Source organism: Homarus americanus, unplaced genomic scaffold (genome assembly GCF_018991925.1).
Source record: "Homarus americanus isolate GMGI-L3 unplaced genomic scaffold, GMGI_Hamer_2.0 scaffold8226, whole genome shotgun sequence".
NCBI lineage: Eukaryota > Metazoa > Arthropoda > Malacostraca > Decapoda > Nephropidae > Homarus > Homarus americanus.
In genome coordinates this window covers 1950087-1975545 of record NW_024717620.1, presented here as the reverse complement: position 1 = coordinate 1975545, position 25459 = coordinate 1950087, and the positions used below count along the sequence as shown (strand labels likewise).

Below are 25459 nucleotides of genomic sequence, written 5' to 3'. Positions count from 1 at the left end.
GTGGTGCCCTCCGTACCCACGCCCTCGCTCGCAAACCCCCCGGCCCCTTCCCAGTCGGGCGTGGCCAGGCCCGGGAGAGCCTGCAGGCCCCCGGGTTGGTTGGCTGACTGTGTGGTGTAAAATTAGTTTTGATTTTTTTTCTTTGTTTTTTTTTGTCTTATTCGCTGTCTCCGAGCTCACGGACATGTCATTGTTTGTTTTTCCTTGCGTTATTGTTTTTGTCACTGCATTGTTTTCCTTTTGTTAATTCAAATGTGCATTGTCATTTCCTTTTAATTTGGGGGGGATGTGAGATTGTAAGATGGAGTATCATCGTACGATATGTTTTCCCATGTATGAAGGCAGGAGTTTGTCTGTGGCAGTGCCGGGTTGCCAACTTGCCAGTTACTGTCTGACGCTTGCAAAAGTAAAGTCTCCAAAGAACCTGGTATATTATTCAAACCTCTCACACACACCGACAGCAAATTATCTTATTTTTTATTTAACATTGTGAAGTGTTATTTGTGTGTTTGGTTGTTATGTTGAAGATGCCAATACCTATTTATATATCGAGTCTTATATAGGAGGAAAGAAAAAACTAAAAATAATTCAGTCAATAACGTTCTGTCGGAAATTTTTATTTTTCGAGTATTTTAACAGAAAAAATTACCCACAATATTAGTTGTTTAAAGTGGGTAGGGCTTTGAAGAACACCAAACAAACCTTTGAAAATCTCACTTAACCTTTCCTGACTTACAAAACTGCTAAGAATCACTTTCAAGTTTATGGATCCCCTCCTCATCTGAACACCAAAAACAACACCATCACACTGAAAACAACACCATCACATACTAAACACTGAAAACATGAATAAGGTAAACTCTTTATAGTTATATGATTTTTAACGGTTTGGTAAAATAAGGTTAAGGTTTTCAAAAGTTAATTTTTTTTTTTTGTGTTTACCCAACGTTTTCCCTCCACTTTGAACTAATAGTATTGTTGGTAATTTTATCGGTTAAAATACTCGAAATATATAAATTTCCGACGGAAACGTTATAGAATATTTTTTTCTTCTCTTTCTCCCTATATAAGACTCAATGTATAAGTAGGTGTTGGCAACATCTAAATATTTACTGAGTGTTTTTGTGGAGTGATTCCTAAGAGTTTTTAGGCTAATACGGTAATGTTATATAGTGTTAGCAGTTGGTGGTGTTATGGGTTGAGTCAGCTCCAGTCTACAACAACTACACCCTCACTGTACATCCTCATAGTTAACACATTAACCTCAACAAATACAACCAGTGTTGACCACCACTTACCTCTCGATTATAAATGTTCCCTCGTAAACACTCCACTGTGACACTTCTCAACACTCCACTGTGACACTTCTTAACACTCCACTGTGGCACTTCTTAGCACACTACTGTGACACATCTTAACACTCCACTGTGACACTTCTCAACACTCCACTGTGACACTTCTTAACACTCCACTGTGACACTTCTCAACACTCCACTGTGACACTTCTCAACACTCCACTGTGACACTTCTTAACACTCCACTGTGGCACTTCTTAGCACACCACTGTGACACATCTTAACACTCCACTGTGACACTTCTCAACACTCCACTGTGACACTTCTTAACACTCCACTGTGGCACTTCTCAACACTCGACTGTGACACTTCTCAACACTCCACTGTGGCACTTCTTAACACTCCACTGTGACACTTCTTAACACACCGCTGTGGCACATCTTAACACTCCACTGTGACACTTCTCAACACTCGACTGTGACACTTCTCAACACTCCACTGTAGCACTTCTTAACACTCCACTGTGACACTTCTTAACACACCGCTGTGGCACATCTTAACACTCCACTGTGACACTTCTTAACACTCCACTGTGACACTTCTTAACACACCGCTGTGGCACATCTTAACACTCCACTGTGGCACATCTTAACACTCCACTGTGACACTTCTTAACACACCGCTGTGGCACATATTAACACTCCACTGCGGCACATCTTAACACTCCACTGTGACACTTCTTAACACACCGCTGTGGCACATATTAACACTCCACTGTGGCACATCTAAACACGACAACAGCAACAAAGGAACTGATTGTCGCGGTTCATGACACTGATTCATAAAACATCTCAAAGCAGGTGTCGGAGCTTCATGGGACTGAATGCTCCAGCGGTTCATTCATTCTGAATACTGAGGACATGAACTTTTTGAGGTGACTGTACAGAGACAGTGTAGGTATAATAACGTACATAGACTGTACTGGTAGAAAAACGTTGTACTTAGACAATACAGGTATAAAAACTTTGTACATAGACTGTACAGTTCATAACAATAAATGTACAGCAATTAGACGTGTACAGTATATAATATGTGGTACATAGCTGTGTCCTGGTTAGATTATGTGGACAACTGTGATTAAATTATAGCTGTGCGCGTCTCCTCTTCCACCTAGTAACACCTTGTTGACACCACTCATCTTGGCACCACAATTTGGTTGATTATGTTCTCTTACAATGCAATTTAGTTAAGTGTGTTGTGTCACCTGGCAATTTACGAAGGCAGTTGTGTTAAGTGTATCATCTGGGTCTTGGAACACATTATTACACCTGACTGTCTTACAATAAAGGTAGCGATTGTGGCACTATGCAGTACAGGTTGTTGTAGTACTATGCAGTACAGGCTGTTGTGGTAGTAGGCTGTAGTAGGTAGTAGGCAGCTATCAAACAGGGAGGTCCTGCCGCCTGGGAAGATATTGGAAACATAATGTGTTGTCTAATGGTAGACCCTGCTGCCATATGGCATCTCGAAAATTGTGGCCAAGTCCCAGGTTGCTGATCTGACTTTCTGCCTCGTTTACACACAATTGCAGTCTCAATTTTTTATTCCTTTGACAACACAACATATATGTCGCTCACTTTTGATTTGTTGATTTTTTTCCATTTCTGTGTATTAATTTTGTTTTCATTTATTTTTTTTTTCGCCCTGCAGGCCCCGATGTAGGTCGGTGACCTGTGTTTGGGTAAGCTAATCCCCGCCCCCAAAAATATAGGGCGGGCTGCTGCACCACCGTTATCTCCTCACAGGGCAGGCTGCTGTACCACCGTTATCTCCTCACAGGGCAGGCTGCTGCACCACCGTTATCTCCTCACAGGGCAGGCTGCTGTATCACCGTTATCTCCTCACAGGGCAGGCTGCTGCACCACCGTTATCTCCTCACAGGGCAGGCTGCTGCTGCACCGTTATCTCCTCACAGGGCAGGCTGCTGTACCACCGTTATCTCCTCACAGGGCAGGCTGCTGCACCACCGTTATCTCCTCACAGGGCAGGCTGCTGTATCACCGTTATCTCCTCACAGGGCAGGCTGCTGTATCACAGGGCAGGCTTACCGTTTTCTCCTCACAGGGCAGACTGCTGTACCGTTTTCTCCTCACAGGGCAGGCTGCTGTACCACCGTTATCTCCTCACAGGGCAGGCTGCTGTACCACCGTTATCTCCTCACAGGGCAGGCTGCTGTATCACCGTTATCTCCTCACAGGGCAGGCTGCTGTATCACCACTATCCCCTCACAGGGCAGGCTGCTGTATCACCGTTATCTCCTCACAGGGCAGGCTGCTGTACCACCGTTATCTCCTCACAGGGCAGGCTGCTGTATCACCACTATCTCCTCACAGGGCAGGCTGCTGCAGCACAACATCACAGCGGGCATCATCGTCAGTAACCAGAGTTTGGTGCTGCAGAAGGTCACGCGGCGTCACGGGGGGAGCTACACCTGCTCGGCCTCCAACATCGAGGGTGACGGTGTGTCCAAGCCCATCAACCTTGACATAAAGTGTAAGTCTTACTTCATGCATCTGTTTCGTTCAGTCTCTCATGAGGATCTTAGTTCAGCCCCAGCTTAGTCCTACCTTGGTCAGGATAAGTAAGCTTAGTTTAGTCCCAGCTTTCTTCTAACTCTGTCTTGATATATAACCTTTGTTCAGTCTCAGCTTAGTCCTACCTCGGTCAGGATAAAAGAGCTTAGTTTAGCCCCAGCTTAGTACTTGAGAAACCCCGGTCTTGATAGATAAGCTTAGTTCAGTACCAGTAGAGTACTACCTCAGACCCATTTTAATTCACTACCCCTTCCCTGGACCCCGTTAACTCCACTACCCCATCCCTGGACCCCGTTAACTCCACTACCCCTTCCCTGGGCCTCGTTAACTCCACTACCCCTTCCCTGGACCCCGTTAACTCCACTACCCCATCCCTGGACCCCGTTAACTCCACTACCCCATCCCCGGACCCCCGTTAACTCAACTACCCCATCCCTGGACCCCGTTAACTACTACTCCATCCTGGAACCTCGTTAACTCCACTACCATCCCTGGACCCCGTTAACTCCACTACCCCTTCCCTGGGCCTCGTTAACTCCACTACCCCTTCCCTGGACCCCGTTAACTCCACTACCCCATCCCTGGACCCCGTTAACTCCACTACCCCATCCCTGGACCCCGTTAACTCCACTACCCCTTCCCTGGGCCCCGTTAACTCCACTACCCCATCCCTGGACCCCGTTAACTCCACTACCCCATCCCCGGACCCCGTTAACTCAACTACCCCATCCCTGGACCTCGTTAACTCCACTACCCCATACCTGGACCTCGTTAACTCCACTACCACATCCCTCCCACAGTAATACGATGGTGTGTGTGTGTGTGTGTGTAAAGGCGGTAGAGTGTAGTGTTTACTATACTGTCTCCATCTGGTCGTCAAGTCTCTGGGTCACACTATCACCTTCATGCATAAGCTATGTGACGTACAGTAATTGCCCCTTGTGTACGGTGTTGCCACTGAGCTGAAGAAAATGGTGTGTACTTAACTAAACCAAATATTAAAAGTGTCGTCCGTGTAGTGAAGAAGTTAAAGCGACACATGAATTACTCAGAGACGAGAACCTCATCTGTCTCCTCCACTCAGCACATCATCACCCTCTTGTGGGACACCTCGACATTAAGTCTCGTGAAACATCCAGAACGAAACTTGGAGGCTGCAGAACATTAAGGAAGTCAACACAGTTCAGGGAAGATGATAATTACCAGCGACGACAAACTTACTGTCGGGGATGAAGGTGTAACAGAGAGACACGACACCAGCACTTCTGCCATCGTTATCACCAACACTGAGCCATAGCCCCTTCATGTACCAGCGGCGTATACAGCGACTGTATTGTTTTTATCTGACTCTACAAACGATCACACGGATATAAAACTCCAACACATGAAAGAAACAGTTAAGCCAGTCCTAGGAACGGCCGCTAGGTTGTTCCTACCAGAGGCCAACAGTTGCCGTCCAGGTCTGACTCGGGGCTCTACTTTTCTACCCGAGGAAGAACGAAGTAAACACATTTATCAGCGTAGGAAACATCCTTGTCGTCAGGCAAGTGTTAGCAAAACAGAATTTTAAACTCTTGTTCACCGTAATCAACATAGCTACTTTAATCAATAGCAACAAACTCCACGTCCTCAACCGCATGTCTCAAGTTCCTGACAGTTTCATCAAGAACCTGAAACTGTTGTTCATGAAGTCGTTTCTGCTGAAGGCGACCAACTACATCACCTCCCGTCTGCTTTTTCCAGCCTGGCGGCAAAGGAAAGCGGAGAAAGTTTATTTATAAAACTCAATATTGCTCCTAAGACGATGGCATGTTTGTACGTCATAATCCTTAACAGATGATCTTGACCACAAGCTGAGGAGAGGAAGAGTTACAAGTGTCTCATCTAATCATCATAAAGGTAGAATGAACGAAACATTTCTCGCCATTTATCTCTGTTTTGAAAGTTGAGACAAATTACACCGTCAAGCTAAAACAAAAGAAGAATAAAAACGGGAATACTGAGGTCAATGTTGTTATAATGTTATTACTCCACTTCAACAACTAAGGTCTTTAAGCTCGTAAAAACTATCAGTTATTACACTACTACAACATGAATTAAAAGCCACAAGAGTTACACAAGTCTTGATTATTAACGTCGAACAAGTAACGAGGAATGACGAGTATTATGGAGGTCCACAGAAAACGGAGTGAAGGAGTGAGGGAGAGAAGGAGGGAAGGAGAACGATGACGGAAGAGGAGAGAGAGAGAAGCAAGAACGAGAAACACCGGGTGAAAACGGGACACTGAACTCAATAACAAAAACAATATAAGAAGAATTAACAAAAACTTCTGGCGGAAAAATTAGTAAAAAATAAAAAACAGTAGCCAAAAGTTAGTACTACCCATTATAGCCTTTTATAAGCGTCAACAAAGATGATTTAAAACTCTCCCCTCAGTGACCTACCATCACCTGTATATAAACTGAAAAATAAAAATACAAACCGCACATAAAACATCTACTTCAATCAACTGAGGAAACAGACATGGCTTAAAATCTATTGGAAAACCTTCAGCGGCAAGACATGTATATAGAAACGTGTGTGTGGAGGGGTTAGTGAATTATTTAACACGAGATATTTTTACCAGGTTCAATGACAACGACAAACAACAAAAACAACAATATTTCCCTCAACGACAAAAACAAACGAGTATTATTGAGGTCAACTGTGAGTTACAATACTGTAAACAATAACAGTTATACACCAGACGTCTTATGGTGATAATTATTGATCTTCACTACTAATGCTTCTCAGGTATAGCCACAGTCACACCTGGGAGAAAAAGTCGACTGTTAAAACTGTAAACTGATGAAAAATATCGACTGTTAAAACTGTAAACTGATAACGCGTTACTGCATCGTGGACTTGAGCAAAAATATAATAATGAAGTTAATACCAAAAGAATGTATGACCATGAACATAAATGAGTTATATTTATGAGTGCAGACATGATATATACTTCACAACGGTCAAATACTGAAATTGTTATAAAAAAATGGAATGAAATTAACCTGGAACTCATTAGATCAAGACAACATAAAACATGAAATAAAAATGTCATAATTAAATAACTATGAACCTAACTGAATAATAAGACCACCAGTATTAATTCAGCATTATAAAACAGGCCTCAGTAACTGCCAGCAACAGTGTAAGAGCATTGTATCATCTTGGTTCATAGTGTTTTTCCTCTTTTGCCAACAACACAGTATAGTTCTGTTCTTAGCTGCCATATATACATGTCTGCAGTTCGCTGGGAGTGACATTGTTCACTTAATAGTAATTACTCTCAAATTCTCCAGTGTCAGTATCCCATCAGACACCCAGAGCATCTTCACACTGCTGGCACATTCTGGGTCGGTTCATCCGTGGCATTACACAGCTTAAGTCCTTAATGGAGCTTGGTCACCAGGTGCTTATAGGAACACCATACCACCGTCCTATGAAGCAGAGAAGGTCACAACCTCCTCTGAAGTTTGAGGAAAACTCTCTCTCTCTCTCTCTCTCTCTCTCACCTTATTTCATCTGAAGATTAAACACTCTAACACGAACCTAACTTAACCTCCCAGACAGTGTTAGGTTAGTTTACGTTAGGTTAGGGTAGGTTAGGTTATGTTAGTATCAGAAGACACAAATTCGCTTGTGTGTTTCCCTTCTCCGAAATTCGCTTTATAAGCTTCCTTCTCCTGACTTCGCAGTTTACAAGTGATTCTAAACTCAATGTAGGCTGGCTGGAGTAAACCATGAGTGGTGGGCAGGAGGGTGGAGTGGGAGGAGGTGAGGGGGGGGTCAGCGGAGTGTGTGGCAGCAGATGGTGTGTGAGTGTGGCGGTGTGATATGTGTGGGAGGTGTGGAGATGTGATGGGGAGTGTATGAGGTGGGAGTGTGTGAGGTGTGTGGGGAGGGGAGGGGAGTGTGAGGTGGAGGTGTGGAGATGGGAGTGTGTGGAGGAGGTGTGGAGGTGTGTAAAGAGTAAAAGATGTAAGGGGGAGGTGAGGTGGAATGTGTGAGTGTGTGAGGTGGATGTGGTGAGAGGTGTGGAGGCGGAGGTGAGTCTGTGAGGTGTGTGAGTGTGTGAGTGTGTGAGGTGTGTGTGTGTGTGTGCAGTGTGAGGTGTGGGGAGGTGTAAGTGGAGGCGTGGAGTGTAAGAATGTGAGGTGAGGTGTGAGGGAGGTGTGAGGTGTGAGGAGTATGTGTGAGGGGAGGTGGGATGTGTAAGTGTGTGAGGTGTGGGTGGAGGCGAGAGATGAGTGTGTGTGAGTGTGAAGAAGGTGAGGTGTGTGTGGAGGAGCAGAGTGTGTGAGTGTGAATGTGAGGTGTGAGGTGCAGGAGGTGAGTATGTGAGGTGAGGGAGATGTGGTGGAAGGTGAGGTAAGGAGTGTGAGGTGTGTGTGGAGGTGTGAGGTGTGTGTGGAGTGTGAGGTGTGTGTGATGAGGGAGAAAAGAGGGTGTGTGAGGGAGGAATGCTTGGAGGAATGTGGAGAGGGAGGGAGGTGTGTGAGCAGGATAGGAGGGTGAGGTGTGAGGCAGGAGGGGAGGTAGAGAGGGAAAGGTGTTGTGAGTGTGTGAGGTGTGAGTGTGTGAGGTGTGAGTATGAGGTGTGAGTGTGAGTGAGGTGTGTGAGTGTGTGAGGTGTGAGTGTGTGAGGTGGGAGGTGAGTGTGTGTGAGTGTGGAGGTGTGGTGGAGGTGCAGGAGGTGGAGTGTGTGAGGTAAGCTAGAGAAGTGAGTGTGAGGTGAGTCAGGAGGTGTGTGAGTGTGTGAGGTGTGAGGTGTGAGGTGTGATTGTGTGTGTGTGTGTGTGTGTGTGTGAGTGTGTGTGAGTGTGTGAGTGTGTGAGGTGAGTGTGTAGAGTGTGGAGGTGTGTGTGTGTGTGTAAGGTGTGAGTGTGTGGGAGGTGTGAGTGTGTGAGGTAAGGTGAGGTGGGAGTGTGTTTGTGTGAGTGAGTGTGTGAGTGTGTGGGAGAGGCAGGTGTGAGTGTGTGGTGTGTGTGGAGGTGTGCGTGGAGGGAGGTGTGAGGTGGAGTGTGAGTGTGTGAGGTGTGTGTGTGTGTGTGGGGTGTGTGTGTGATGTGAGTAAAGGATGTGAGGAGGTGTGGGGATGAGTAAGGGGGAGGTGTGGGAGGTGAGGTGGAGGTGTGAGGGTGTGTGTGAGTATGGGAGGTGGGGAGGTGTGAGATGTGTGTAAGGTGTGAGTATGTGAGGTGTGGGGTGGTGAGTGTGTGAGGGAGGTGTGAGGTGTGGATGTGAGAGGTGGAGTGTGGTGAGGCAGGTGTGGAGTAAGGTGAGGTGTGAGTGTGAGGAGTGTGTGTGAGAGGGTGTGTGAGGTGTGAGGTGAGACAGAGGTGTGCAGGAGTATGGTGAGGGTGGAGTGGAGAGGTAGAGAGAGGAGGTGGAGATGTGAGTGTGAGATGAGGTGAGGAGTGGGAGGAGGTGTGTGAGGGGTGTGAGGGGGAGTGAGGTGTGAGGTGGGAGTATGGAGGTGTGAGTGGGAGGTAGGTGGAGTGTGAGGGATTACAGAGGTGAGTGAGGGGGGAGTGAAGGAGGTGTGAGTGAGTGTGAGGTATGTGAGGTGAGGTGAGATGGAGTGTGAGGTGTGTGAGGTGTGAGTGTGAGGCAGTGAGGAGAGGGAGGTGTGGAGGAGGTGTGAGGGTGAGTGTGAGGTGTGAGGTGATGTGTGAGGTGTGAAGTTGGCCCATACCAACCCCCTCCCCTGAACCCTCCTCCCACCGGAATATCAACAAGTTCCAGAAGTTACAATTCATTTAGGAAAGGAACGGAACCAGTGTTAAACAGAGATGAACAGTGGTGAACAGTGCTAAGTCAGTGAGAACAACTCAACAGTAACAGTCGTACCCAAGTTAACCTTCACACAGTGAGGTCCCAGGTACCCAGTGATAACGGCCCCAGCGAGACCCAACAACAACCACCGATGACTTAATCCGTCTACGATAGGAAGGCCTAAGACCAAACCTCACTCATATAACACCATCTGTGAGGGAATTACTACACCACGTCAAGTCCCTCATAACACCATATGTGAGGGAATTACTACACCACGTCAAGTCCCTCATCACACCATCTGTGAGGGAATTACTACACCACGTGATGCCCCTCATAACACCATCTGTGAGGGAGTTACTACACCACGTGAGGCCCCTCATAACACCATCTGTGAGGTAATTACTACACCACGTGAGGTCCCTCATAACACCATCTGTGAGGTAATTACTACACCACGTGAGGTCCCTCATAACACCATCTGTGAGGGAATTACTACACCACGTGAGGCCCCTCATAACACCATCAGCGAGGGAATTACTACACCACGCCAGGTCCCTCATAACAACATCTGAGGGAACTACTACACCACGTGAGTTCCTCCTAACACCATCTGGGAGGGAGTTACTACACTACGTGTTTGCTGTTCAACACCTACATTAATCTGTATGTTCACTGTATGTTCCTTCACCTTTCTCTAATGAAGGCTTTTGTTAAACCACCAATGTATGTAATAAGTCATTTATGTCCAATGTATATTTTCAGCCTTCAGGCTGCAGAATTTTTTCAATAAACCGTTAATTATTATTATTAATATTATAAGTGTGTGAGTATGAGATGTGAGTGTGTGAGGTGTGAGTGTGTGAGTTGTGAGTGTGTGAGCTGTGAGTGTGTGAGTTGTGAGTGTGTGAGCTGTGAGTGTGTGAGTTGTGAGTGTGTGAGCTGTGAGTGTGTGAGTTGTGAGTGTGTGAGCTGTGAGTGTGTGAGTTGTGAGTGTGTGAGCTGTGAATGTGTGAGTTGTGAGTGTGTGAGTTGTGAGTGTGTGATTTGTGAGTGTGTGAGCTGTGAGTGTGTGAGCTGTGAGTGTGTGAGTTGTGAGTGTGTGAGTTGTGAGTGTGTGAGTTGCCTTGATCGGTTTTGACAATTTAGTTTTTCTTGAAGTCATTTTTACATCAGTTAAAACCTTTTATCTGTTAATCGTGTACGTGAAGACTCCACCGACATGATGGTCCTGAAATAAAGGTGTGTGTGTTCCTCGCCTGAAATGTTCACAGTCACTATAAGAACGACGAGAAAAGAGAAAATTAATACTGTCTCATTGGTGGCGTTTACACCAGACAGGCGCCGTAGCAACAGAGAGAGGAAACTACCGCAGTGCCACACTACCTTATTTTTCACTATTTGTCTGTATTAAGTTATGTTTTCTACACTACAGTCCTCACAATAAGGCCAAAACACAGTGAGTCACAACACCTTCAATGTGGCTGTTATTGGTTGTTATTCAGACAATGTGACCAAGGATAACTGACAGAGCCATGAGACGCTTCCTTCCAGTAGGGGCCGTTAAGTACCAACACCATCTGGTTCTGGTGGTCCCGGGCCAGGCGGTGCCCAGCCCAGCACTGACAGTAACGGTGTGTGAGTCATGGGTGTCTGCCCATCGCTGTTATTTAATCACTTATGTTCTCACTTCCAGTACACTTAATTTATTATTTCACCACTTATTACCAGCCGATCGGAGGATGGGCTGTTCTTTGTTAATTTATTACAAACTTTATTGTACAGTGTTAGTACAGGAGAAAACCTGCCATTTGGTAGTGGTACACTGCCACACCTGTCCTGGGCCTGGACTCGAACCCAGGACATATAATGAGACACTACCAATCATGGCAGGTCATCCGGGGTACTACGCTTTCCTCCTGCACTAACGCTGGACAATTAAAGTTCAAAACAAAGTAACAAAGAACGTACAGTACTAGCCTCCATAACTGCTAAGTGGTGAGATGACTGTACGCTCCCTTTATCGTGTTCTCCTCCTGGTGCCCACAGACTCCCCCGTGTGTGCTCCGGGTCAAGTGACAACCTACGGAGTGGCGAGGCACGAGGACGCTGAGGTAACCTGCAGAGTGGTGGCCAACCCTCCCGCCGAGAAGTTCAAATGGACCTTCAACAACACGGCAGACACCATCGACGTACCCAATGGCAGGTTCACCTCGGCTCCCACCTTCAGCATCATCACCTACACCCCCATGACGGAGCTGGACTACGGTACCCTTCTCTGCTGGGCCACCAACACCATCGGCAAGCAGGCCCGACCCTGCCTCTTCCATATCGTGCCTGCAGGTTAGTCTCTCTCTCTCTCTCTCTCTCTCTCTCTCTCTCTCATAGTCTTCATCATTAGAACCTCCTGGATCACTTAGGTCGGTCAGGTCAATAGGGTGGCGACGGTCACTCTGGGTGAGCGTTACATCATCATCATCCATCTCTGTCACCCGCCCACACCCAAGTACCATCACACACAAACACACACACACACACACACACACACACACACACACACACACACACACACACACACACACACACGACTGACACCTGACTACTTTCACTACATTAACTGGGTGTGCGGTATATGACACCAGAACTACATGACTGACACTCTGGGTTGACACATATACAGGTACAAAAGTGTCATACAGTGTGGCACCGCATCATCTCAGTAATTATAACAAACAATATTTTCCCCCACACAAAAGTTTCACAACAACAGACAATAATTCTTAACTATATAATAAGATTAATTTTCACAGTTATTCTCATGTTATTAAAGTATTTATATTATTATCTTAACTTTCATTCATGTGTCTCGTTAGCCGGTACACACAGAGACTAACGAACACACACACAGTCCCGGTACACACATAGAGTAACGAACACACACTCACAAAGTTAACAAAAATATAGGTATTGATTCTCAACCTGGTCGTAGTGTTGTCTCTGCACCAGCTGACTGAGGCTGTTTGTTTCCTTAATGACAGCCATCATTGTAAGTGTATTTGTGAACTGACATTGAAACTCGATACATACACAGGCGTTTGTGTGTGTGTGTGTGTGTGTGTGTGTGTGTGTGTGTGTGTGTGTGTGTGTAGTATCTATTGGGTCATCAAGATCAAACAACCATTACCCACTCAGGCAGGTCAGCAAGCCAGGGTATCTAATGTTTGTGTACGGGGGAAGGGGGGGAGGGGAGGAGAGGGAGGGGAGGGGAGGGGGAGAGAGGGAGGGGAGGAGGGGGGAGAGATTGAACCAGCCTCCCTAGATTACATAGTCAGCGTGGGACCACTCTGCCACACCCTCATGCACTTTAAAATATGGTCAGTGTAATACCACCACCCACACCAATTTAAATCCCGACAAAAAAAAAATCACAGCGTCTCTCTGAATTTTTAAAAACACATTGACGGTCTAATGTTCTATATACCAAAAAATTATTACTTTCTCCTATAAAATTATGATATTTGTCCTATAAAAAAAATAGGGATTAAAACGAAGCAAATGGATGAACGTTTGTGAAGTGATTCTCTGGCAACACGACGGTAGTAAAAAAAGGCGCCACCATTTACCTACTGTACTATATGATTACCTTTTTTAATACACCCGAACACTGGCCCTTCCTCCTCCTCGGATAGGGGGAAGGGAAGGGGATGGAAGGGGGTGAAGATGGGTTATATAATTGCTTCTCTTAAAGTCTAAAACCAGTGGAGAGAAACATGTTACTGAGAGAGAGAGAGAGAGAGAGAGAGAGAGAGAGAGAGAGAGAGAGAGAGAGAGAGAGAGAGAGAGCTGTAGACTGGTCATCACTGCTCAGTTATTCCCTCTCCCAAATGACTGGAGAACCATACCTCACTGTAATGGTGGTGAACACATCATTAACTACTGAACAATACCCAGGACCGAGACCACCGTTATATGTCACCTAACAGTTGTCTGTAACAGTAGGGCTACAGCACCGTTATATATCACCTAACAGTAGTATATAACAGTAGGGCTACAGCACCGTTATATATCACCTAACAGTAGTATATAACAGTAGGGCTACACCACCGTTATATATCACCTAACAGTAGTATATAACAGTAGGGCTACACCACCGTTATATATCACCTAACAGTAGTGTGTAACAGTAGGGCTACACCACCGTTATATATCACCTAACAGTAGGGTGTAACAGTAGGGCTACACCACCGTTATATATCACCTAACAGTAGTGTGTAACAGTAGGGCTACACCACCGTTATATATCACCTAAAAGTAGTATATAACAGTAGGGCTACACCACCGTTATATATCACCTAACAGTAGTATATAACAGTAGGGCTACACCACCGTTATATATCACCTAACAGTAGTATATAACAGTAGGGCTACACCACCGTTATATATCACCTAACAGTGGTATATAACAGTAGGGCTACACCACCGTTATATATCTAACAGGTAAGGGCTACACCACCGTTATATATCACTAACAGTAGTATATAACGGTAGGGCTACAGCACCGTTATATATCACCTAACAGTAGTATATAACGGTAGGGCTACACCACCGTTATATATCCACCTAACAGTAGTGTGTAACAGTAGGGCTACACCTGGGTATATATCACCTAACAGTAGTATATAACAGTAGGGCTACACCACCGTTATATATCACCTAACAGTAGTGTGTAACAGTAGGGCTACACCACCGTTATATATCACCTAACAGTAGTATATAACAGTAGGGCTACACCGCCGTTATATATCACCTAACAGTAGTATATAACAGTAGGGCTACACCACCGTTATATATCACCTAACAGTAGTATATAACAGTAGGGCTACACCACCGTTATATATCACCTAACAGTAGTATGTAACAGTAGGGCTACACCACCGTTATATATCACCTAACAGTAGTATGTAACAGTAGGGCTACACCACCGTTATATATCACCTAACAGTAGTATGTAACAGTAGGGCTACACCACCGTTATATATCACCTAACAGTAGTATGTAACAGTAGGGCTACACCACCGTTATATATCACCTAACAGTAGTATGTAACAGTAGGGCTACACCACCGTTATATATCACCTAACAGTAGTATATAACAGTAGGGCTACACCACCGTTATATATCACCTAACAGTTGTATGTAACAGTAGGGCTACACCACCGTTATATATCACCTAACAGTAGTATGTAACAGTAGGGCTACACCACCGTTATATATCACCTAACAGTAGTATGTAACAGTAGGGCTACACCACCGTTATATATCACCTAACAGTAGTGTGTAACAGTAGGGCTACACCACCGTTATATATCACCTAACATTACAGGTATGTAACTTAGTAGGGCTACACCACCGTTATATCCACCTAACAAGTAGTATATAACAGTAGGGGCTACACACGTTATATATCACCTAACAGTAGTGTGTAACAGTAAGGCTACACCACCGTTATATATCACCTACAGTAGTGTGTAACAGTAAGGCTACACCACCGTTATATATCACTAACAGTAGTATATAACTTATTAGGCTACACCACCGTTATATATCACTAACAAATAATATAAACATAGGGCTACCGTTATATATCACCTAACAGTAGTGTGTAACAGTAGGGCTACACCACCGTTATATATCACCTAACAGTAGTATATAACAGTAGGGCTACACCACCGTTATATATCACCTAACAGTAGTATATAACAGTAGGGCTACACCACCATTTCGGGACGAGGAAAAATTTGACATTCGAACAACAGCAAACAGTGACGTCACGAGTGTGGGGTTGAGTAAGAGCATGGCTGGGGTGCGGTGGTCTTGTGTACTGAGAGATGGTGCTGTTCACTGTAGGAAAAGTATGATAAGAAAAGAGAGATTCAGAAGTGTGTGTGTTTACTGTATGGTTAAAATTAGTCAAACCTCTTAATACGTGGTTTATATTTTCTGCTGGTTCTCTGCCCACCATCTTCTCCCGTCCTGTGGATGTTTTAAGTAATGAGTAAAGTTTGTTGTAAAGACTCAAGACTCATCCTGTCAAGTCAAAGATTTGGGTGAGACAAAACATCAAAAGATCAGAGTCCGTCTCGAGAGGCTGAGAGTCACCTTTTAACCACCAGTGCTGGAGGAGAGGGGGTGGGAGGGGATGTGCCTTTGATTCTTTTATACGAAACACTTCCTTGTCGTTAGTCACCCCCAGGAGAGCCAAGACCAATCAAATGTCAAACTGTATTTACTACTATAAATCTGGAAAATCTTTAAAAAAAACAATACAGTCATTGGCATCAAATCCTTTTTTTTTTTTCATTGGGCACTCCCCTACATCCTTGTGTAAGGTGAAGCGCAGAAGCGTTTACAGCGCCCAACAGGGAAGCATGCCAAGTTCATGCTTGCCTTTATGTCTCATGAGTTAAGGGCGTAGAGCCTGAAGAGTCAATGGTGTATGCCATCAAGTTATTGGAAGCTCCAACAACTTGTCCCTGAATACGAAGTTGCAACTTTCGACTTACAGCAGGTACCTCCTTTCCTGCTAGGTGAATAGGGACCAAGGGAGGCTGGGAAGTGTGTCCGAACAATTTTCCACCGGCCCGGGAATCGAACCCGTGACATCTTGCTTGCGAGGCAAGAGCGATACCGCTTCTATCATCGGGGATTAGCCCACCCGGGCACAGGTCACTAACCCACATCAGGGCCTGGGGGGCGGAAATAATAATAATAATAATAATAATAATAATAATAATAATAATAATAATAATAATAATAATAATAATAATAATAATAATAATAATAATAATAATAATAATAATAATAATAATAATAATAATAATAATAATAATAATAATAATAATAATAATAATAATAATAATAATAATAATAATAATAATAATAATAATAATAATAATAATAATAATAATAATAATAATAATAATAATAATAATAATAATAATAATAATAATAATAATAATAATAATAATAATAATAATAATAATAATAATAATAATAATAATAATAATAATAATAATAATAATAATAATAATAATAATAATAATAATAATAATAATAATAATAATAATAATAATAATAATAATAATAATAATAATAATAATAATAATAATAATAATAATAATATAATAATAATAATAATAATAATAATAATAATAATAATAATAATAATAATAATAATAATAATAATAATAATAATAATAATAATAATAATAATAATAATAATAAATAATAATAATAATAATAATAATAATAATAATAATAATAATAAATAATAATAATAATAATAATAATAATAATAATAATAATAATAATAATAATAATAATAATAATAATAATAATAATAATAATAATAATAATAATAATAATAATAATAATAATAATAATAATAATAATAATAATAATAATAATAATAATAATAATAATAATAATAAAGAAATAAAAAAAATAAAAAAGAAACAATATATGTATGTTGTGTTGTCAATAGTAAGAGAAATAATTGAGACCCTGCAATTGTGTGTAAATGAGGCAGAAAGTCAGATCAGCAACCTGAGACAAAAATCACAATTTTCGTGATGCCATATGGCAGCAGGGTCTACCATTAGACAACACATTATGCTTCCACTATCTTCACAGGCGGTAGTACCTCCCTTTATGGTAGCTGCCTAATACCTACTACTTAGCTGTGGTGGGCGTGAGAGTAGTGTGACTGTCTTAGCTATGGTGGGCATGGGGCTAGCGTCGTGACAGCTGGCAACTATGTTTTAAATGTGGCGACCATCACAAACTTAGAAACAAATTCAGTAGATTTTGCCACAACTCTCGCTCAGAAGGTTACATTAGTCGAGTCTTTAACCTCGCCGTTCTTCAGCTGAGAGCTTCTTTTGATGTTAATTACTTGTTTAACGTCGAATTTATTTTAACTTTGCTAAGAACATGAGGACAAGATACACACAGACACGCAATTAACGCTAAGTGTTTCATCTTCATCATGGAGGCCACCCACCTGTACACTAGGAGGCGCCACTCGCCCTCAAACTCTTTCACATTATTTTGAAGAGTAAAGAGAAGGTCAGCAGTGATGTCACCCTCCACGATGTCATCATTAAGAGAATGTTTTTAATCACGTCTTCAAATGTTTATAATCACACGTCTTCATATGTTTATACTCAGGTCTTCAAATGTTTATAATCAAACGTCTTCAAATGTTTATACTCAGGTCTTCAAATGTTTATAATTACACAACTTCAACATTATATCGTGACTTATAATTAACACATTGAGAAAAACTTTGAACTTAACTGTAAAATTATAACTAGAATTTTCCTGTATCATTGTTAATTAAATTCAAGACTAAATGAGAGAAGGAGATCACGGATGAAGAGTCTACTGTAGGAGGAGGAGGAGGAAGAGGGGGAAGAAGAGGAGGAAGAGGAGGAGGAGGAGGGGAAGAAAAGGAGGAGGGGAGGAGAAGGAGGAGAGGAGGAAGAGGAAGAGGAGGGTGAAGGGAAGACTGGCGTAAATGTAACAACAATAGATTCATATGGATTTAATGTACTCGGAAAGAGGTGTACAGTTGAGAGGAAGAAAGGCAGGAACTATACAAGGATGAAAGTTAAGTTTATTATGATTTTTGTTTCCCCAGGATGTTTAGCTATGTGTGATAAAGGAGCTTGGACGATGACCTAGCTAAAAAAACATAAAACAAAAATAGTACTTGGAATTATGCTTACGAGAAACGTCTTCTACATGAGTTTCAGGAATAGTAAATATTACATATTTAATTTTCCATCACTGTTTTATGGCATTATAGCTAGAAGTGAAGGTTAATTAATGTATAGAGAGATGGAGCGAGAGAGAGAGAGAGGTTACTGGGAAAGTCATCAGCCACTGTAGCTGTGTGAGAGAGAGAGGAGAAGGAGACTAGATGAAGTAAGTTGAGTTTGGTGTATTATATAAATACTTTCATCACTGGCCTAACATACGTCTTAGGCCACACAGGACGTAACTATGTTGGGAAATTTCATGTCTTCTAAAAATGAATTGTAATATAAACAAGGTTCCAAAAATATAGAGAATAAAGTAAATACAATAATGAGAGCCTTAAGTTAGGTTTAGTTCAGATACAAAGACGAGAAAATGAAACTTGTTGGTAGAATGTGGAGGTGTAGGTGTGGATAAGAGGAAGAAAAGAAGAATGTGGAGGTGTAGGTGTGGATAAGAGGAAGAAAAGAAGAATGTGGAGGTGTAGGTGTGGAAGAAAAAGACGTTATAAGAAATGGAAACCAACAGGAGATGGCCGGACAAAAGAGAGAGAGAGAGAGAGAGAGAGAGAGAGAGGTGACGTACTTTTGGTAGAGCATCCTGGAGACCTTATACCGGGAAGACCTTATACCGGGAAGACCTTATACCGGGAAGACCTTACCTTATACCGGGAAGACCTTATATCTTATACCGGGAAGACTGGGAAGACATTATACCGGGAAGACATTATACCGGGAAGACATTATACCAGGAAGACATTATACCGGGAAGACCTTATACCGGGAAGACCTTATACCGGGAAGACATTATGCCGGGAAGACCTTATACCGGGAAGACCTTATACCGGGAAGACCTTATACCGGGAAGACCTTATACCGGGAAGACCTTATACCGGGAAGACCTTATACCGGGAAGACCTTATACCGGGAAGACGTTACACCGAAAAAGAGAGAGCATTAAAGATGAGAAAGGAGAAGGAAGTGATTGCAGAAATATTGGCAACAAAGTGATCAGTGATGGATGCCTAGTAGGAGGAGGCGGAGGAGGAGGAGGCGACGCTCGATAAGATGAGGAAAGGGAAGACGTGTGGATCATTAGAAGTGGCAAAGGTGTTGGTAGGGGGGGGGGTCGTCGAGGGTCGGGTGGTTGTTGGAAAGATGTGAAGATTCCGAAATACTGGAGCAAAAACTTTAATACTTTAATACATCTAAGGGTGAAGGGGTGGACTATGGCAGCTACAGGAGGTGATTAAGTTGATAATGAAGTCAGTGGGGCAGAGGACGAAGGTGATTCACAAGAGAAGTAGTGTGAGGTAGATGGGGGAGGGTAGATGGAAAATAGAGAGAGAGAGTATGTGGAACCTCAAGCACTACACATAGACGAGTGAAACAGTTAATTCACTTATTTTTTGTGATCGTGATAAATGTACTGAATGAGAACAGAAACAATTTATGGTTGTAGGAACTTCTGTTGGCAGCATATATGGAAGAGGAGGAGGAGGAGGAGGAGGAGGAGGAGGAGGAGGAGGAGAGTGTTGTAGTGGCAGGAGAGTCTTGAGTGCCTGACGATGAAAGTAAACGGTGGGAAGACAAAGGTTACTGCGGGGTAGTAAGACGGGAGAAGATGGAACCCAGGATTATAGACAACGGAAATGACCACCTGATGAAGGTAAACAAGTACTTGGGATTGTTGTGTGGAAAGAAAGAAGGAGGGGTAAGGGAGGGTGAGGGTGAGGCAAAGTGGAGGGAGGATGAAATAGTTGTGTCTGACAGGAAATTGAAACTGAAGATATATGCGAGTAATAAATGTTCAGGAAGGTGATGATATATGGGGTTAGAGACGTAAACATTTAGGGGAAAAGGCAGGAAGAATTATTGGAGAGAAGAGAAATGTGAACATTGTATTGTGCGTTGAGGGCTGTCGTCACATACAGACAGGATGGGTAAGAATGATGTTAAGAGGAATAAGACTGACGTGATGAGAGAGACAATGTAGTCAGGACGATGGTTTAGGGGGAAGAGGAGACGACCAAGAGTGTCTAGAATGAGTCAGCCAAACAAGGTGATCAAGGGGGGAGACAGGAATTAAGGTGACGTATGAGATTGTGGGAGAAGAACAGGAGAACAGGAGAACAGGAGAACAGGGAAGGATACTATGAGCTGACACTTGACTCATAACCTTTGAAAATACCAAAAGAGAAAGAGAAATATATTTTTTTCTGCAGTTGACGAGGACGAGTATTATTATTGAGGAAAGATATGTGGTTTGGTTAGGTTAGGTTAGGTTAGGTTAGGTTAGGTTAGGTTTGGTATACAGTCAACTAATATAGTCTGTTCGTCTCTCCCACTGAATCACGAACCCGAAGATTCAAGCTTATGAATCCGAAGCAATAAGTGAAGCAAGAAATTTTCGGTGAATTAAAAAGAGTTTGAATGAAAGTTTAAGGTTTAAGTGAGGCCAAAAGAATTTAAGTAAAGGGAGAGATGAAAGTATTGGTTAGCGTGTGGTGAGTCAATGTCTCGGGGTGAACCAACTGGTGTTTTGTGGTGATGAGGTCAGGTCGTGTGTATTGATTGTGTGGTGTGTGAGTCGTGTGTGTGGTCCATGTCTTGAGTACGATGCCAAGTCCACGAGTACAATGCTTTAGTCCACTGAATAAAGTATTTAAACCTCTTGAGTACGATGCTGAGTACATTTAACCCCTTGAGTACGATGCTGAGTACATTTAACTCCTTGAGTACGATGCTAAGTCCATGAGTACATTGTTTTAGTTCATTGGGTAGGGTATTTTAACCCCTTGAGTACAATGCCAAGTCCACGAGTACAATGTTTTAGTCCATTGAATAAGGTATTTAAACCCCTTGAGTACGATGCTGAGTACATTTAACTCCTTGAGTACGATGCTAAGTCCATGAGTACAATGTTTTAGTTCATTGAATAAGGTATTTAAACCCCTTGAGTACGATACCAAGTCCATGAGTACAATGTTTTGGTTCATTGGGTAGGGTATTTTAACCACTTGAGTACGAACCCAAATCGATGAGTACAAATTATTAGTCCAATGAGTAAGGTATTTAACACCTTGAGTACGATGACAAGCCACTGAGTATATTATTAAACCCTTTGAGTACGATGACCCAATCTCTCCAGAATACGACACTCTACCCTGGGATGGTAAGTCATCGTACTCAAGAGGTGGTTAAGTCATCGTACTCAAGAGGTGGTTAAGTCATCGTACTCAAGAGGTGGTTAAGTTATCGTACTCAAAAGACGGTAAGTCATCGTACTCAAGAGGTGGTTAAGTCATCGTACTCAAGAGGTGGTTAAGTTATCGTACTCAAGAGGTGGTTAAGTCATCGTACTCAAGAGGTGGTTAAGTCATCGTACTCAAGAGGTGGTTAAGTTATCGTACTCAAGAGACGGTAAGTCATCGTACTCAAGAGGTGGTCAAGTCATCGTACTCAAGGGAGGTTGTCATCGTACTCAAGAGGTGGTTTAGTCATCGTGCTCAAGAGACGGTAAGTCATCGCACTCAAGAGAATTACACAAAAAAATCATACGAGAAGATGACTTGATAAAATTTCCAGACAGTCTAACCGGTTAACAGTCACTAGGAACCAGACGAGAGACTGATTGTGTCTGGTGTAGCCAAGATGGTCTCTGGTGTAGCCAAGATGGTCTCTGGTGTAGCCAAGATGGTCTCTGGTGTAACCAAGATGGTCTCTTGTGTAGCCAAGATGGTCTCTGGGGTAACCAAGATGGTCTCTGGTGTAACCAAGATGGTCTCTGGTGTAGCCAAGATGGTCTCTGGTGTAGACAAGATGGTCTCTGGGGTAACCAAGATGGTCTCTGGTGTAACCAAGATGGTCTCTGGTGTAGCCAAGATGGTCTCTGGTGTAGCTGGTGTAACCAAGATGGTCTCTGGTGTAGCCAAGATGGTCTCTTGTGTCTCTTGTGTAGCCAAGATGGTCTCTGGGGTAACCAAGATGGTCTCTGTGTAACCAAGATGGTCTCTGGTGTAGCCAAGATGGTCTCCTGTGTAGACAAGATGGTCTCTGGGGTAACCAAGATGGTCCTGTGTAACCAAGATGGTCTCTGTGTAGCCAAGATGGTCTCTGGTGTAGCTGGTGTAACCAAGATGGTCTCTGGTGTAGCCAGATGGTCTCTTGTGTAGCCAAGATGGTCTCTTGTAGCCATGGTCTCTTGTGTAACCAAGATGGTCTCTTGATGGTCTCTGTAGCCAAGATGGTCTCTGGTGTAGCTGGTGTAACCAGATGGTCTCTGGTGTAGCTAAGATGGTATCTGGGGTAGCCAAGATATCTCTCAAACTGAGATGGTCTCTGGTGTAGCCAAGATGGTTTGGGTGGAACATGGTCTCTGGTGTAGCCAAGATGGTGGGTAACTGAGGTCTCTGGTAGCCAAGATGGTTTCTTAACCAAGATGGTCTCTGGTGTAGCCAAGATGGTATCTGGGGTAGCCAAGATGGTCTCTGGGGTAACCGAGATGGTCTCTGGTGTAGCCAAGATGGTTTCTGGTGTAGCCAAGATGGTCTCTTGTGTAGCCAAGATGGTCTCTGGGGTAACCGAGATGGTCTCTGGTGTAGCCAAGATGGTCTCTGGTGTAGCCAAGATGGTCTCTCGTGTAGCCAAGATGGTCTCTGGTGTAGCCAAGATGGTCTCTGGTGTAGCTCCGGGGGTTAATAGACCAACAGGTGGTGGAGGAGATCTCCGTCACTACTCATGAAGGAAGATGACAGGAAAAGGTTCACTCATGAGTACCTCGGAGTCTGTCTGTCGTGTTGAGTGTTGGGTGATGGCCGGAGAGACGTACACAGTAGCCAGAGAGTTATACTGAGTTAAGACTGACACACACACACACACACACACACACACACACACACACACACACACATGCACACACAGGTAAGTTAAGGACAACAGCAACACGACATCACGAACATGAATCGAAAAATCATGAGAAACAACATTAATAAATCATAAAAAAATCATGGCAATTACTATTATAAAAAAGGGGCTTCGTGTTCACGCGTCCATGAGTGATTTATTAAGAAAAAATCTGAGTCTGACACGCGAACACCTCGTGCTGACACTGTAGTGGTGGTGCTGACCTTAAAATAGGTAGCACAACACACCCGCCACTATCGCTATCCTCTAACTACCGTCCAATCAGTTTAACATCAATTGTAGGCAAATTGTTGGAAGCAATAATTTCAAACTCTATTCGAAATCACCTGGAGAAGCACAATTTGATCAATGATTCCCAACATGGCTTCACAAGTGGGCGTTCATGTCTAACTAATCTATTAACATTCTTTTCATCTGTTTTCGAATCAGTGGACGAGGGGCACAATTATAATGTGGAATATCTCGACTTTAGCAAAGCCTTCGACAGAGTCCGCCACGAAAGACTAATACGAAAAGTAGAGGCTCATGGCATTGGAGGAGATATTCTAAAATGGATTAGTGCGTGGTTACAGGACTGGAAACAGCGAGTGAGCATTAACGTCACTAAATCCGATTGGGGTAGTGTCATAAGTAAATTTGCTGATGACACTAAAATAGGGCGTGTAATTTTAATCTGACGAGGACTCCGCAAAACTGCAGGAAGATCTAAAAAAAAAAAATCGAATGATCTGAAAAATGGGAGATGAAATTTAATGTGGATAAATGGAAAGTACTTAGTCTAGGAGATGTAAACAGAGAAACCAGATATCAGATGAACAACGAAATTTTGTACTTCTCCTTAGTCTGTACCCACCCCTGAAGATGTGAATTACACGAAAGCGCTTGGGAACTTCGTGTTTTCTTCTTTCCTTGTGGTTATCAGCATATACCTGGACCACGCGCACCTACAGTGATTTACTTGCATAAATTGCATATATATATATATATATATATATATATATATATATATATATATATATATATATATATATATATATATATATATATATATATATATATATATATATATATATATATATATATATATATTTAACTCTTCTCAACAAATGCAAGGATGTTGCCCCGTGAGAGTTACCGTGAGCCTCCATGTGCCCAGGTGGGATGGTCAAAGTATTACACTATAAGTGTGTCAAATGAGGAGTGACTGATCCACATGTAATTTAAGGTTTTTGAAATATGTAGTTAAATTAAACACGATTTTTCATACAGTTACGAGAATGATGGGAAATAAAAGATATAGATGGGGTGTGGTGGAATCATCGTTGTCTGGCCACAAGCGCTGTAAACGACATGTGGATTCACTGGGTGGTTTGGAAGTGTTTATTTCCATTCATACTTTCGTAACTACAACCTATGGTAATTTTTCTTCGTGTTCATATATAATGAAGATAATGCAGAGTATAAAATGCCATATACAATATTTATACATAATATCATCTATACAGCTGTACTATGACTGTGTGAGTGTTAGTGTGTGTGTTGCCTCGTGATAGTTAGAGTGGGCCCCCGTCCAGAAAAGACACTGTACTAACCTCCAGCACCGACCTAGGTGGGCTAGAGAATATGGTTTCCGAGTGTACATCTTGAAAATAAATCTTGTTGAGTTGGTCTTTGTTTACTTGTGTTGCTTCTCGCTGTTGCTGTTTTAGTTTGTTGTTAATAAATGTATAAATTCTGTAATGTTATTTGTAATCATTGTTATTGTACTTAAATATTTGGTCTTTATCACCCCATCATATTATCTTTGTACGATACATACATAAGTACACATGTGATACATACATAAGTACACATGTGATACATACATAAGTATACATGTATACATATAGACAGATTATGTGTGTGAGGTGTGGTGAAAAGGTTAGCACACTTGCCTCACAAGCCAGAGGTCACTGGTTCTGTTCCCGAGAGAGGATGGAGGAGCCCCCAGGTGCTCCCCCAGACACC

At 42.8% G+C, this 25459-nt stretch overlaps 1 protein-coding gene across 1 annotated transcript in view; it reads left to right on the top strand.

Moving 5' to 3' along the window:
* LOC121858960 overlaps positions 1-25459 on the top strand; it is a 71966-nt gene that overhangs the window by 20941 nt on the left and 25566 nt on the right. The window contains exons 2-3 of the mRNA XM_042355617.1: positions 3689-3848; positions 11757-12050. Of these exons, the coding sequence (XP_042211551.1) occupies positions 3689-3848; positions 11757-12050 (454 nt within the window). The remainder of the gene's footprint in view (positions 1-3688; positions 3849-11756; positions 12051-25459) is intronic.